General features: G+C 37.0%; 1 protein-coding gene across 1 annotated transcript in view; it reads left to right on the forward strand.

The window, feature by feature from the left end:
* xxylt1 (xyloside xylosyltransferase 1) overlaps positions 1-12045 on the forward strand; it is a 38797-nt gene extending 26752 nt beyond the window's left edge. Inside the window, exon 5 of the mRNA XM_043251356.1 lies at positions 8662-12045. Within this exon, the coding sequence (XP_043107291.1) occupies positions 8662-9058 (397 nt within the window). The 3' untranslated portion in view covers positions 9059-12045. The remainder of the gene's footprint in view (positions 1-8661) is intronic.
* The last annotated feature ends 276 nt before the right edge of the window (positions 12046-12321 follow it).

The raw sequence follows: 12321 nt of genomic DNA on the forward strand, positions 1-12321 counted from the left end.
CAGAATAGCAGAATGTTAACACACAATTGTAAGAAAGAAAAGTCGGAGTTGTGAGAGAAAAATCGGATACATTTTTTATTTCTAGCTTTGATACAGCCGTTGGACTTTTGATGCATTAAACTAGAGGGAATGTTAAAAGTCAAGGAAGGTCATCCAAAGTAAAACCTTTTAAAAAGCGTTTCAAGTCTGTTTGTAGTTTCATAATTCAAGAAACTGTGTAAAAGAATAACCCGTGGATTTTATATGTAAGCTAAATATCCAATGACCTGGGCTGTATGTTTTATTGTTTTTCTGTTGTGGTGTTATTCAGATTCCAGGCAGTCTGTCAAACTTACTTCCACATGAAATATGAAGAGATCAGAAGCTTTATTTTTCCAGTATCAGTGTTGTGATGACGCAAGAACGTTTATTGGAGCCAAACCAGTCGTTAAAATGTTCCAGTTTTTTTTTTTTTTCCTCCCTTCATCTCAGGAGTTGTGAGCTTATGCCAGGCGCTTTTTCTTTCAGGACAGGAAGTGATTGCAGAAACAGCCAGGTCTTGTTGTAGTGGTGACAGGACTCCAGTTTATACAAACAGATCTCTATCGGTACTCGCATGTAACCAGAGGGCTTTGTCCAGCCTCACGGTCTGCAAATTAAGACCCGTGTCCAGTCTGTAAACAGTCTGGCTCCGGATCTACGTCACTTACTGCATCTGTGCCCATCCTGCTCTCACTTACTGTATTTGGCACTACGTCATTACCGCTGGTTTTTCCCTAGTGATCTTTCGCTCTCTCTTCTTTCTCTGCTTTGAGCTTTAACGTTGTTTGGAAGGTACTCTTGCTCTCTGAACCAGTTATCCTGGCATAAACATGTCAGGACTTCTGATGAATTTGGTTTGGATGTGGGCTGAGAAGCTGGTGCCGTACCATCAGGGATCACGGAGCCCTATAGAATTTCCCACATTCTTTTTTTTATGTTTCTGGATTCCATTTAAATGGTTTATTCATATTTGTTCATTATCAAAATCAAGTTCTTAAAAATGTCAGTTGAAAACATGAAGTTTGAACGCAAAAGTTCTACAAAAAGTTCCCTTTATGCCGTCACATGGGGAAAGGTTACCTCCCCTTTCTCTGCTTTGCCCGCCCAGAGAATTTAACAGACGAAACCAGATTGGTTTTGAATGCATTCACAAGGATGGACGATCTGACAGGATTGCATAACAATGCATATACAGTAACACATTCTATATAACTTGTCAGTTAACGACATAGTGGTGAGATGCAATAAAACTTTAGACTGACACCCAACATCAAAAGATGATATTTTAAGCTCTTTATGTAGCCGAATCTGCGTGGGCCTTATATGTCAACTCATCTCAATAGCCTGATCATTAATAACCATTGAAGGGATGGTTGTAGAATTCTTCCTAAACTCTACAATCATCTCCTTGGTTTTGGATGTATTTATGTCTAAAAAGGATCATTTACACCAATCAGTAAAATCCTCCAGTATAGAACCATGATCGAAATCCTCATTATTTAGTAAAGACACAATTACAGAATCATCTCCAAATTTGATATGATGTTTTCCTAATTGTGTTTAACAATCACTTGTATAAAGCATAAATAAAAGAGGAGAAAGTACGCAACCTTGCTGAACTCTCTTGGTAAATATAATATTGTTTTCACTTTTCTGGTTTCTGTGTTTTGATTTAATACAAATTTATTATCAAAATGGTGGTAACAAGATTAATGTCTATATAAATATATATATATATATATATATATATATATATATATATATATATATATATATATATATATATATATATATATAAAATCAGTACTGTTCAAAATGCAGTGAATGAACAAAAGAACAATTCTTCTAGGTACACTTGCACACAGTTTTTGAAGGAACTCGGCTGGTAGGTTGTTCCAAACTCAATCATACGCCTCCCTGGTGGTATTGCATGATGGATAAGTATCTGCCTGTATTTCTCAGCATTGAGAACACCATTAATCCTGACCAAATCTCCAACTCCATTTGCAGAAATGCAACCCCAAACGTTCAAGGAACCTCCACCATGCTTCACTGTTGCCTGCTCATTATTGTACAGCTCTCCAGCCCTTCGACGAACAAACTGCCTTCTGCAAAAGGCAAATATTTCACATTTTGACTCATCAGACCACCTGCTGCCATTTTTCTGCACCCCAGTCCCTATGTTTTTATGCATACTTGAGTCGCTTGCCCTTGTTTCCACATCAGAGGTATGGCTTTTTGGCTGCAAAAGGCCCCAGTCTGCTTTGAAATCTTTGTCTGGGAGAGACCTTGTTGATGCAGTAGAACTACCTTGTGTCTTGTTGCTGTGCCCAAGCTTGCCATGACATGAAGCTGTCCTTCACAACCTCACCTTGGTAGCAGAGTTTTAAGCCTGACACATTTCATGTTATTCAGTATTGGTTCTGTCCATGTTTTCTGCATCATGGAAATTTCTGAACATGATTTTTTGGGGGGATACTGCTGTTTAGCTATGATCCATATGCGTTCAGTGAGTGTGATTTATGGAAACACCATCCAGCACAGATCAGAAATCTCCTTTGTTTCCTGCCTCGATTTAATCAGAATTTTATACAGGAATAGTCATTTCTCCTGTTTTTCCTCCATCAGGTTCGTGACTTTCCTGTCTGTGTCTCACTCATTCTCTTCCCCTCCAATCATTCTTTTCCTCCGTCCCACTTAGTTCCTGACATCTAGAGCTGAGTGTTGATGGGTACGGCTTCCCGTGGCTTCGTTCAGCAGTTGCCAACAGTGATAAAATGCTCATCTTTGATGACGCATTAAAATTCAGAGCACCGTGTTTAATATTTCACAAACCCGTTGCATAAGATCCCTCTTCCTGATTCTGTTCACATGCTTTGCAGGGAATTCCACCAAATCTGATGTTTGCTTACCGCGCTGATTTCATAGTAAGAGCATATTTGTTGTTTTGTAGGTAGTGTGAGATTATAAGGATGAGAACAGGCTAATTGTATTATGCCTTTTAAACAGTCGCTGGTCATTTCTTTTCTCTGTATCATAGATCATAGCAGATCAAATAACAATATTCTGCTCTGAACTTTAGCCAAAGGCTTTGTCGAGATTAAAAGTTGCATGCTGTATTTCAGTGGTCAGCAGGCAGTAAACCTTTAAACTTTGGGTACTGTTCCCAGAGATTATCAACGTCACCATTTTTGGTACTTTTGTTTGAATTTGTGTCCATATAAGCTCACTAGCTTTACATATAGGCTCTGCAAATACACACACACACACACACACACACACACACATATATATATATATTTTTGTATTCATTTTTCACAGGTGTTTTACCTGTGCTTTTGAATCACACATTGCATTGTGTTGTTTTTAAAAGAAACCTAAAAGATAGATTATCTTGGGTAAAACATTCAGTTTTACTTCAGACTTTTATTGTACAGCATTGTTTTCGCTTCTGAGCCTGTTTTTGGCACACTGAAACCTTTCTGTTCATGTAAAACACAGGGAGCTCTGCACAGGTTGTTCTTTCATTTTTTTTGAGAGCCTCTTTTTGACATATTTCAAATAGGTGCTTGACTTTCTTTGCTTGAGGCCAATAGCTGATCATTTCCCAGTGGCAGGTGCATGCTGTAATTCCAGAGTGGTGAGACACAGACATCCACGATCACTGAGGACAAATGCCAGAAAAGATGAAGAGACGAGAGAAAGCTGCATCAGACATTGCCTTACAGGCTGCTCTGACTCTAAACCAAATAAAATGGCCTCCTTTTTGTCACGATGGCTGCCTTAATGGGGTGGTAATTCTCTGTCCCTTTTTTTGTCATCTTGTTATCACACTGGTGCTGAAAACCAAATCCATTAGCATTTAATTTGTTTTTAATAAAGGAGAAAGCTTTGAAATCTCAGGCACCGAGCAGCTGATTGTTGTGTGAGTGGCTCTTTTGCACACAAGCCACATGATGTTTTTCACTGCGGTAGCTCTCGCACTAAATAAATGTTTAAAATATCTTCTTCTTTTTTTTTTCTGGCTTTTGACTTGAAAAATGGATTGTTTATAAGCACACAATGCAGTCATTTTGTAGGCTCTTTCCTGAATGAAACGGTTTAAAGGAAATGTTTATTTCATGTGTAAAAGCCCACTGGGCCTATTAGCCGATAAGATGCAGTGGAAATGATTGCCTCGTTAGTGGTGTTTCCTAAGAGTAGCTTCACTGTTACTGCTGTGCGTACGTGCGTACTACAGTTAGGGATTTGAACAAACTATAACTCTAAATATTGCATTCGGATTTGCTGCACAACCTCCCAGAACAACCAAACAAAAGCCAACCTTTTTAAGAGTAAGAACCTTGATTTGGTAAAACCTGAACATTTCCAACACATTTTGTATTGTGAAATTACAGTGATTAAAAAAAAAAAAACAAATAAAAAAAACATGTTAAACCTTTTTTCTTTTTTTTTTTGAGTAAAAAGGCCATATTTTTTTGAGGCTAATTACTTGGCCAGCATTTTATTTATGCCAAACATTTACACGTAATTTCATATATTATATAATATAATATAGTTTGTAAAAGTTATAATAAAATGTATTATTGTATTTAATTACATCTATTATCTTATAATATACATGTTATTATTTTTTTATTCTATTCTGTCCTAATATAGCACTGCATTCAGTGTTGGAAATTATGATTTTTTTTAACAATTCTTGAATTAAAATGCATAAACTTTTTAATTAAATATGATCAATATAATTAATGAAAATAACGTTTCTATAGTTTAATGCATCTGTAATACATTTTATAATTAAATTATAGGTTACACTTTACTTAAAGCTGTCATGTATAATGCATTTTAATTATTTATTGTAAAAAAAACATTGTATACTTGACTTGTTTGCATAATGCCATTATAAACGCATTTCCTTGAGTTTCCCGAGTCATTATGTGTACAGCTAAACACCATCCAGTTGTTAACGGTGATGAATTCTTCTAGATTTGTGCCACGGAGCACGTACATCCTCTCAAACAGACAAATAGGTCTTGCCACTCGCAAAGAAGACACTAAAACTAGGCATGAGATGTGGAAGCGCCATCTGACGTTCCTCTGGAGTTTATGGAGGAGGCTGTTAAACAGCAGGGAAAAGTTGTTTGTGTTAAAGCACCGATGCTGAGCTGAAGAGACGACACAGGAAGCTGCCATTCTGCTGTCTCAACCCACACATAGTGACACCCGCTGTTTTCCTCTCAGACTTTACAAATTCCAATTAAAGACTGAATAACGCAGCTATAACGGAGATCTTTCTAAAGCTTTGTTCATTAGGGGCGGTCCAGGCATGCGCTCATCCTGACCCAGAGCGCCTCAGCCATGCCCTTACATCTGACATGCAGCATTTTTTAGAGAGCGTCTCCTCATGAATGTTTAATTAGAAGAAGACTCGCAGAAGGTGGCCTAAATATTCCGTGTCATGCCACCTCAGAGCTGCAGGTGCTGGAATTAAAGGCAAAGAGCGTCACTGTTTTAGTAATGCTCTTGTTCTTGCGGGTTTTAGGGCTTGGATGGAAGTTTATATAAGGAACAGGTCAGCTCAAAATAATGGTGTCTTTATTTTCTCATGTCATTGCAAACCAGTATGACTTTTTTCTGTGAAACATTAAATGTGCTGAACAGGTAGGACAAAAGAAAAGAAAAGAAAAAGTGGTCTGTTTAACATACAATCACAGAAAGAAGTACTTTGGATGTAAAATACATTTAAGATAAAATACAGAAAAAAAAGGCTTTTAGCCGTATTGTATTATAATTAATTATCCTATTTTTATTTGTCAATTTCATTGTTATTTTGAGAAGAATATTGGCTAGGATGAAGAATAACTATGAAAAATATTCTTGATTGATTGGTTCTTGGTTTTCATACAAAAATACATACAATATAATAATGACAGAAATACAGAAGTGTTTATTTACTAGATATGAATTATTTATTGAATATGTCTTTCTTCCATTGCCATTTTCTTTTATTTATTTTCTAAATTTTTTTTCCTTCTTTTGTGCAGTATTTAGAGTCGAATATTAGCCAGGGTAGAGAATTACTAGTAAATATTATTAATGTTTTGTCACTGAAATAACTATTAATAACTATTAAATAATCAATAATTGCAGTCTTACTATTATTTGTCTGTTTTGGAGCTTTGGGATTCCTCAAATTTTGCGTGTTATACGTACGCTATAAAGGTTTGGAAAGACATGGTGTGAGAATACACCTTTAGTGTATAGTCCTTTAGTGTCCCTTGACTTTTTCGCCTTAGTACTGTATGTAAATTATACAAAACATTAAACTAATAATTTTATACCTGAACTTTATGGAAAGACTTCTTAGAGGAACAGGAATCTCCCAAAGCTCTCTGAGCAGCACCATCAAAGCGCTGACAGGGCCCTCTGAGTTAATGTTGTAGTCGTGTTCTTGTTTATCTGTGCTCCTGTTGACTCGAGTTCTCTCCGAAATGCTCCCATGGACTGGAGTTGCACTAAATTGGAGCCTCTTGGAGAAAGATAAAAGCTTCAAGTTTGTGTCATCCTGTCTGGTTCTGTTCTCCTGCTGTCAAATGAATGGTCCAGGAGCAGCAGCTTCAGATATCTCTTTGTTGTTTCCAACCCAGCTTGGGCTTTTTAAAGGAAAGCAAGCATCTATGAACTTCAGGAGAACCTCTGAGGAATTCCCTGCAGGGGGCATTGAGTTGATGGATCAAAGCTACTTTGAATAAGCTTGGTTTCAGCACTCCACGGTTTTCGTTATGAGCAGTGCGTGGTCTTGGGCTTCACCAGCCCGCATGCTGCATCTCCCCTAAATCTCCGCTCACTCAAAAAACATACTAGAGATTTTCAGGATTTGCCACAAAGCCACATAAGTTGAGTTCACCTCAAGCTTACAGCCTTGGGTCAATCTCATGTTGAAATCTCAAGATTTTATATTTCTGTTTCCAGCTTGTCTGTGTATTTCAGGTATTTTTAGGAATACACATTTTGCCTGTTCAGTTTTTATCTATTCTAGCATTGTTCTGGGTGTTTGTTGTAGAACAGCTGAGGAAAAAAAATGTTTAGGCCTTTTTTGTGTTTTTTTTTGTTTTTCTGTGATTCATTTATACTATAACGTAACGATTGTTCTGTTTTTTGCTTGCTTATTTTTAACTTCTCTATTCTTCAATGAAGTCTCTACGCCCTGAAAAAAAACGATACTGTCACCCTAGTTGTTAATAATTAGGCTAGAATCTGCTTTATTTGCAAAAATGTGTCAGGTTAAGAACAAAAACATGAGTAGAATTCTATTTTTGCCCGGAATTGTTGCATAAATATGCAGTTGCATAGGTTTTCTAAGTGGTGGCTTCTAGGATATCAAAAGGCAAGAGAGCCTTCTCCTAAGTATAATATTGTTATTATATACATTATGATATGTGTTAGGTCATGCGTCCATGCCAGATGATTTCTTTGATTAACCAACAAAATGTAGTTTTTCTTTACCTAAATCTCTTTACCTTCACAGCACTTGATTTAGCCCTCTGTTTAAACTGACAAATATATAAAAAACCTAAAAAAAACATTTTAACTGTTAACATTTTTAACTCCTTCAGATTCCCTGATGTTATAGGTTGAAATGAGAACACATCTCTGCACTGCGTATATTTAGCAACTATTAACCAAGTTTTACTGCTTCTATTTATTGATCCTAAACTGTTCTTCCAGATGTTATGTCAAAATGAAATATTTCATAGAACTGAAGCCTCAGACGCTACATTTGTCTGGCAACAGAACACTTGTCAGTGAAACTGCCAAAACCCTGTGAAAAGGAGGTCTTTTCAGGTACCCAAAATACCCCAAAACTCTGTTAACAGTCTTTTGTCGGCCAAGAAACTGACCAGAGAAGAGCAGAAGCAGGAGACGAAGGAGCAGAGTTTCTATTGAATAGTCTTAGTTGTGTATGTTTCAATGCTCGGACCTTGTCTGCAGAACACAAGTTCAACAGGTATCGGTATACCAAAACGGCTTCAACCCTTGGGTTTCCATAAACATTCCCTTGTATCTCTTACTCATGAAGACAAACAGCCCTTGAGACCACACAGTCGTAAGACTAAACGACAATGAAAAAAAAAAACGAAAGTATCATATAATGTAAAAAACTAATTGAAACCGACGTTTGGCATTGGCATGAATGACCAAAATTTTGTCTATAGCAGCCCGGCCATGTAAATTTACCCTGTGGAGCTCCCGACGTACAGTTTTGGTGGAAACAAGAGAGTTGAGATGCACATTTAATTCGGCAGTGGGTTGGGCAGCTGTGGTTTTATGTTTTTTGGCTACAATCCGGGTAGCCAAAGACTTGCATCAACAATTTGTCCTCTTTTGAACTCTGTCACCCAAATATTGCATTACACGATTTTAAGCAAAACTATGCTATTACGCTGCTAATCAAACCTTCACGCTCTGCTCTTACTGGTGGAAGGTGCAGTCAATGAAGATTGGCTACCAGACTGCTCAAATTTAGCCACAAAACCTTTTCAGTTTCAGACTGATATATGCATGTATATGTGGTTATAGTAAAGCTATGATGTTTTTCTTAAATTCTTCTTGCATTGTCTTCTCTGTTTGTCGTAGACACACTTTCTGGCAGTACCGCAAAGACAATCCAAAGTCCCGTGTTGGTGACCCTCCACCAGAAGGTCTGCCCGGCTTCAACAGCGGCGTAATGCTCCTGAACCTCGACGGCATGCGTCGCTCAACCTTATACAACCAGCTTCTGGAGCCCGAGCGGGTGGCCCGCCTTGCAGAGAAATACCACTTCCGGGGCCACCTGGGTGATCAGGATTTCTTCACAATGATCGGGATGGAGCACAAGGAACTGTTTTACCCACTGCCCTGCGGCTGGAACCGACAGCTTTGCACGTGGTGGAGGGAACACGGGTATGGTGACATCTTCCAGCTGTACTTTCACTGCGATGGGCCAGTGCACATCTACCACGGCAATTGCAACTCTCCCATACCCGATGACTGAGGTTCAAAGCGCGTCTTTGAATGCCAACTTTTAGATTAAACTCATTTTGTTTGCACATCTTGAACAACTTTAAATCAAGTGGACCAAGGCTGAAGGGGCTCATTGTTAGAGGTGCTAATAGTGCAGCATTCCCATGACTAATCACATTTACACAATATACTCCAGCCATTACCACATTAATCATTCATTTAACACCGCTGAGGCTGTTGGTGCCTCTCCAAAGTTACTGAAAGAAACTCTGGCTTAAATGCCAGTTGTTTTCTTCATTTATATAATGCAGTGCGCCTTTGACTCTCAGTATTCTGGGTTTCCTCATGCAGGTGTCTCATCAAATCACTCTGAGACAGCAGGCTGTAAAAGAGCCAATCAGAGTCGTTTTCCCCTCCACTTTGTATTGTTTACAGGTACAGTTTCAATCTTGAAGTCACATTAAGGTACATTATCTTCATTTTAAAAAGAGAGTTGCATATATATTTTTACTTGTCATCAGTTCTTTAAAAATGCATTTCCACTTTGAGCCACGTCTCCCACTCGTTTGCTATGTTCCATACAGTGATGATGAGAAACGAGAGGGAAAGGGTGTTGACCCATTTTCCTGAGTTTTTATGTGCTGATGTTGGAAAGCCTTTTCTCTGTGATCTGCAGCTGAATCTCCTTAGCCACGATAACATCTCAGATCGGAGGTCTCGTTCTTGCCGTGGTGGTCTGATCCGCCTGAGAAATGTGGAAGTGGGATTTGCCGGAATATTCCAAAGGGAACAGCCTCTGCCCTGAGGGAGATATGCGCTAGATTTTGAGGGCAGAGCACTAGCTGTTGTGGTTGGCTGGCATTTATTGAGCGATGTTGCTGTTGGCGAAGCTCTGCGGGATTGTTTGAAATGCTCGTAATAACCTGCGCTATGTCAAATCAACAGGCAGGAGAGAAAGAACTTGGTAATCAAGTCTCACATGTTTTGGCAGGCAGCATCGAGATCCCACTTCAAGCTCTTCTGTGTCCAGTATGGTGAGGTTAAGGACTGCATGTCTTCGGGATTTTCAGTGGATTAGTTTTTTGTTTTGTTAGGAGTGCGGCCATGTTTTGTCTAGCAGTTTTAGACCGCCTTTTGCCTGATCAAGTTAAAAGCAAAATGTTTAACAAATTAACATTTAATCTGCTTGGTAAAGTATTCGCTCTGTTATCTTTGTGTATTAATTTTCAATGGGTCGCATCCTGAATGATGAGCAGAGCATATTTCGGTGGAATCTTAATTTGTACATTTATCGTTCAAAAGCTGGGGGTAGGAAAGATTCATGTGTCTGCGTTCGGTAATATGGGTAATACATCACAATGGTAAACGTAAATTATATTGTTACCATAAGCTCTTCAAAATACTGTGAATAATTATATCAGATTATTCTTTTTTTTTTTTTTAAATGCATTTTAAGGATACTTAAATGCTGGATCAAATGAAGGAGATGCTAGGAATAAAAGCACACGTTCACTCTTTGACAGCAGATGGCGCTGATGAAACAGCAGAAATGTTACTCTGGTAACCACGTAAACAAAGCAGCTGTTACTTTCTGTTTCTGAACAGTTTTGAAATGTTTCAGTCATTAAGATTTTTTGCATTGGCTGTTTGGAGTTCATTGCAGCACTAAATAATTTATTTTTGTGTACATTTTAATCTGGATTACAACGTGCCCTAGTTATTGTACGAAGACGTTTTGATTTTTAATTGTTCGGTCACACTTTACATTAAAGCACCATTAGTTAACCTGAACTATCAATGAAAAATTCTTCTAGAGGATTCGGTTAATTTCAACATTTGAGCATGTTATTAAAATCAAAAGTTGTAGGTATATTATTTAATGGAGATGGGTTAATATGAACTCGCAGACAATAATAACTTCTGTAACAAATATAGTTAATGGTAATGCATTAACAAAACAGACTTGTCCTGTCAAACGATTAATTGCAATTAATTGCATCCAGTTTTGTTTACATATGTGCACTGTGTATATTTTTTATGTATCTATATAACAATACACCCACTCACATATATAGTCGAGAAAAATCTGTTATGTTTATACATTAAAAATTATTAAATTATGTGAATATATACATGTACATATTTTCAAAAATATATGATGTGTGTGTCTATTTACATATACATAATAAATATACAAAGTACACACAAAAACTTTATTGTAAAGTGTTACCTTTTGTTATTTTAATTCTTTTGCACTAATTCATTCGCTTGATTTATGAGTTTTTGTGTATTGCTTAATTGTATTTAAATGTTTACTACTTTTGTTTTAAGGTATTAAACCGGTTATACTGTTTTGTCGTGATACTGCAAAATGAAAATTTGAGACCGTCACATGCCTAGTCTCTTATGATCACCAGTGCTGCATTTATTTGGTTCAAAATAAAGTAAAACTGTAATATTGTGAAATCTTATTACAACTCTTTTCTCTTTGAATACATTTTAAACAGTTTTTTTATCAGTGTTGAAAACAGTTGTAACAGCTGCTTAATATTTTTTTTGACCCCAAAATAATGTTTTGGTTTTTTTTATACATTTTTGCAAGTTTATTTGAATAGAAAGAAGAGCCGTTATTTTGATTTTGGATCAGTTTAATGCATTCTCATTTATTTTTCAGTTCTTACTTACCCCTAACTTTTGAACAATAGGCTCATAAAGACTCTTACCTACTTTTTTTCCGTGAATATTTTTTCCCCACAGGAATCTCAGGGAAACTGATGAAACAAAAAAAACCTTTAATAAAACCCCTACAAACTATAGACTTCTATGTACAGGTTTTTCTTTCTTGTCTTTGAGTACTGAATGTAATACACTTGTTGTATAATATGTTTTCATAGAAATTGAATGTATTAATGAACAAAATTAAGGTTAAAGAACATAAAATTTTTAATATATCTAATATATCTTTCTCTCCATACAAACGTATTGGTGGTCCAAATAAAATGTGCGTCTATTCACTAAGATCCTATTACATTTCTCTTTCTTTTATGCTTCAGTAGTCATGTTTTTTCATGTTGTAGTATATATATATCGGTTTCATTTTAAAGCGGAGCTCTCACAGTTGTTAGATGACTCTTCAGTTAAAAATCCAGAATGGGTTTTGCTTATCTGATCAAGCATCCTTCTGTGTTGCGCGGAGGCCTGTGTCTTTTATCCCATTTTCAACTTGTTCCAATTTTCACAGCATTGTCTGAATTGGCAGTGTTTTGCAGCATGAGCGTCGAAGAAATCAAAGCG

The sequence above is a fragment of the Puntigrus tetrazona genome, chromosome 11 (assembly GCF_018831695.1).
Source record: "Puntigrus tetrazona isolate hp1 chromosome 11, ASM1883169v1, whole genome shotgun sequence".
In the NCBI taxonomy this organism is placed as follows: Eukaryota; Metazoa; Chordata; class Actinopteri; order Cypriniformes; family Cyprinidae; genus Puntigrus; species Puntigrus tetrazona.